At 36.7% G+C, this 3268-nt stretch overlaps 1 protein-coding gene across 1 annotated transcript in view; it reads left to right on the forward strand.

The window, feature by feature from the left end:
- Positions 1–3268, forward strand: part of PTPN4 (protein tyrosine phosphatase, non-receptor type 4 (megakaryocyte)) — a 53455-nt gene that overhangs the window by 38348 nt on the left and 11839 nt on the right. Inside the window, exon 11 of the mRNA XM_008588892.1 lies at positions 2061–2207. Coding sequence (XP_008587114.1) covers positions 2061–2207 — 147 coding nt within the window. The remainder of the gene's footprint in view (positions 1–2060; positions 2208–3268) is intronic.

Here is a 3268-nt window from a genome sequence, read left to right on the forward strand (position 1 = left end):
GGGCAACACTGAGGGTTGCGATCCGTTGCCGGACACGGAAAAAGACAAAAAAAAAGAAAGATTATTCAGTGTATATACCATATACTATAATAAGTAACATCCCCTGCTGGCTATAGAACAAGTACCCTGTAATCAGTTTTTTTTTTTTTCCCTTGGTGGCTGCCCATACAGGGATCCATATCTTTGACCTTGATATTACAACACCACACTTTTAACCAATTGAGCTAACCAGCCAGCACTTGCAATGAATATATTGGTAGTCAGTAGCAAACTACAGATATTCCTACTAAGTGGGACTGATAAAGAGTATAAATAGTCTTAGGTCATCAGATCAGATTTTGCTATCAAATGAGCCCAGGTCAGGTCAAGTTTACCAAAAATAAAAAACAAAAAAACTTGCATTTCAGAGAATTGGAAGTTTTAGAATTGTGGACAAGGTATTATGGATATATTAATGAGAGGATAGGAGAACAGACATCCCTCATATATTATTGGCAGAAGTATAAATAGGTAGAGTCTTTCTGGTGAGCAATTTGGCACTATCTATCAAAATTTTAAATGCACATACACTTTGATCCAGCATTCTCATTCCTTTCTGTTGCCTATACAAATATATTTCTACATTTGCACAAAAACGTTAGGTTTACAAAAGTGTTCGGTTCAGCCTTGTTGCTAGTAGCAAATAAATTAGCAGTAACTTAAATGCGTATTAAATAAATTATGGTATATTTATACAGTAAAGCCGTTAAAAAGAATGAAATTTTATGTGCTAATCTGTCATGATCTTAAAGATAAAGTGAAGAAAAGAAATAAGATGCAGAACAACATTATACCATTTTTTAAACAGTGTTATAGAAAAGTGGGAAGATAGTTTTATGTGGGCATTTGTGCATTGTGTTTAAAATAGCTCTGAAAGGGTATACTAGAAACTAGGAAAAAAGATTGCCCTCCTGGGTGTAAACTAGAGGCTGGGATAGGAGGGAGACTTCTCTCTGTATTCACCCTTTGTTATTTTATTTGCCATGTGCATGTATCATTTTTTTTTAAATTCAATCTCAAAATATAATAGGATGATGACTCATCTTCCCCAAATATCTCACTTCTTTCTGAAAATAATGAATTTAAAATATTCTTCTAATATCTTTTAAAGTTATTTTATATGTAAAATCCAAGCTAAAACAAGTGGCAGAATTTTTTTTTTTACTGTCTCTGTCTCTGAAACATGATTCTCTGTGAACTGCACTTAAAGCCATAATTATGTTTTGGGGAAAAAAATATTTTTTTTTAAAGAAAATGAAATTTTATTAATATTATTTTTTACATTCTAGGATGTTGTTGCAAAGCAGTTGGGAGGGAGGTAGAGAAGGGAAAAGAGAAAGAAATGGGATAGAAGAAGGAGGGAGGAGGAGGGGTGGGATTGAGGCCTGTGGCACCCCCCACATTCCCACAGGGGAGACCAGGGAGCTTCCAGCAGTGGCTTGGTGATTGCTGGGCTGGGTGCAGACGTCAGGGGGATGTGGAAAAGCCCTCAGCCCCCTACTACCCCATCTTGGGAGAGCCCAGGGAGCTTCCTGCAGTGGCTCGGTGGTCACCACCGGGCTGTGGAAAATATTTAAATTTCTGTTTCTACTAATTGGGTTGTTTGGGTTTTTTGTTTTTGTTTTTGTTTTTGTTTGGCACCTGACCAATATGGGGATCCAAACTGTTGACCCTGGTTTTATAACACTACACTCTAGCCAACTAAGCTGACTGGCCAGGCTCTACTAATTAGAAGATAAATATGTGACATTGCCAAGATAAAATTAAGAAATTGTAAGCAGGCTGGTTAGCTCAGCTGGTTAGAGCATGGTGTGATAACACCAAGGGCCAGGATTTGATCCCTGTACCAACCAGCTGCCAAAAAAAAGAAATTATTGATAAAGATTTGTTTTATTGACCGCAGTGTATTGGGATTAGTTTTATTCAATTTAACAATCAGTTAGTGGATTTTTTTTTTATATTCCTGATCATAGTTTAAAGTAATTAATGTAAAAGATTTTATGGTCTTTTTTTTTCTTTAGATGGAAATTCCTTCTTCCAGCATTATAAATCAGTACATTGCTTGTCAAGGGCCATTACCACACACTTGTACAGATTTTTGGCAGATGACTTGGGAACAAGGCTCCTCCATGGTTGTAATGTTGACCACACAAGTTGAACGTGGCAGAGTAAGTCACAGTTGAATTCACACATTGCTTGGGCTTTTTCCAAAGTACACCACTGATCTGATAAGAAGCTTTTATGTAGAGTACATAAAGAATTCTTACAACTCAACAATAAAATGACAATTAACCCAGTTAAAAAAATGGGCAAAGGATTTGAATAGACAGCTCTCAAGGAAGATACACAAATGGCTGATAAGCACATGAAAAAATGCTCAACATCGTTAATTATCAGGGAACTGCAAATCAAAAGTACAATGGCATACCTTTTCATATCCATTAGAATGGCTAAAACAGAAAGGATGGATAATAACAAGTGTTGGTGATAATGTGGAGAAAATACTGCTGGTGGATTTATGAACTTAGTGCAGCTGCTTTGGAAAACAGTCTAGCAGTTCCTTAAATGGTTAAACATAGTAACCATTTAACTCAGTTACCATAGTAACTCAGCAATTTCATTCCTAGGTATACCCAAGAGAGTTAAAAACATATGCCCACACAAAAATTTGTAGCAGCATTATTCATAATAGACAAAAAGAAACAACCCATATGTACCAAATAAAATGTGTTATATTCATACAGTTGGATATTATTTGTCAATAAAAGGGAATGAAATACTGATACATGCCCCCACATGGATGAACCTGCAAAACATTATGCTAAGTGAAAGAAGTCAGTCAAAAAAGACCACATGTTGTATGATTTTACTTATATGAAATTTTCAGAATAGGCAAGTCCTTAGGGACAGAAAGATTAGTGGTCACCAAGGTTTGGGTTGGGAGAAGAGTGATAGGATAGAGAAGAATATGTAGTGATTATTAATGAGTTTCTTTTCAGTATAGTGAAAATGTTCTAAAAGTGATTGTGATGATGGTTGCACAGCTCTGTGAATATACTAAAAACAACTGTATACTTTAAATGGGTGTGTTGTATGGTATATGAATTACATGACATTAAAGCAGTTAAAAAAGGGCCAAGCCCGTGGCGCACTCGGGAGAGCACGGCTCTGGGAGCGCAGCGACGCTCCCGCCGCGGGTTCGGATCCTATATAGGAATGGCCGGTGCGC

This window comes from Galeopterus variegatus, unplaced genomic scaffold (assembly GCF_000696425.1).
Source record: "Galeopterus variegatus unplaced genomic scaffold, G_variegatus-3.0.2 Scaffold5088, whole genome shotgun sequence".
In the NCBI taxonomy this organism is placed as follows: Eukaryota; Metazoa; Chordata; class Mammalia; order Dermoptera; family Cynocephalidae; genus Galeopterus; species Galeopterus variegatus.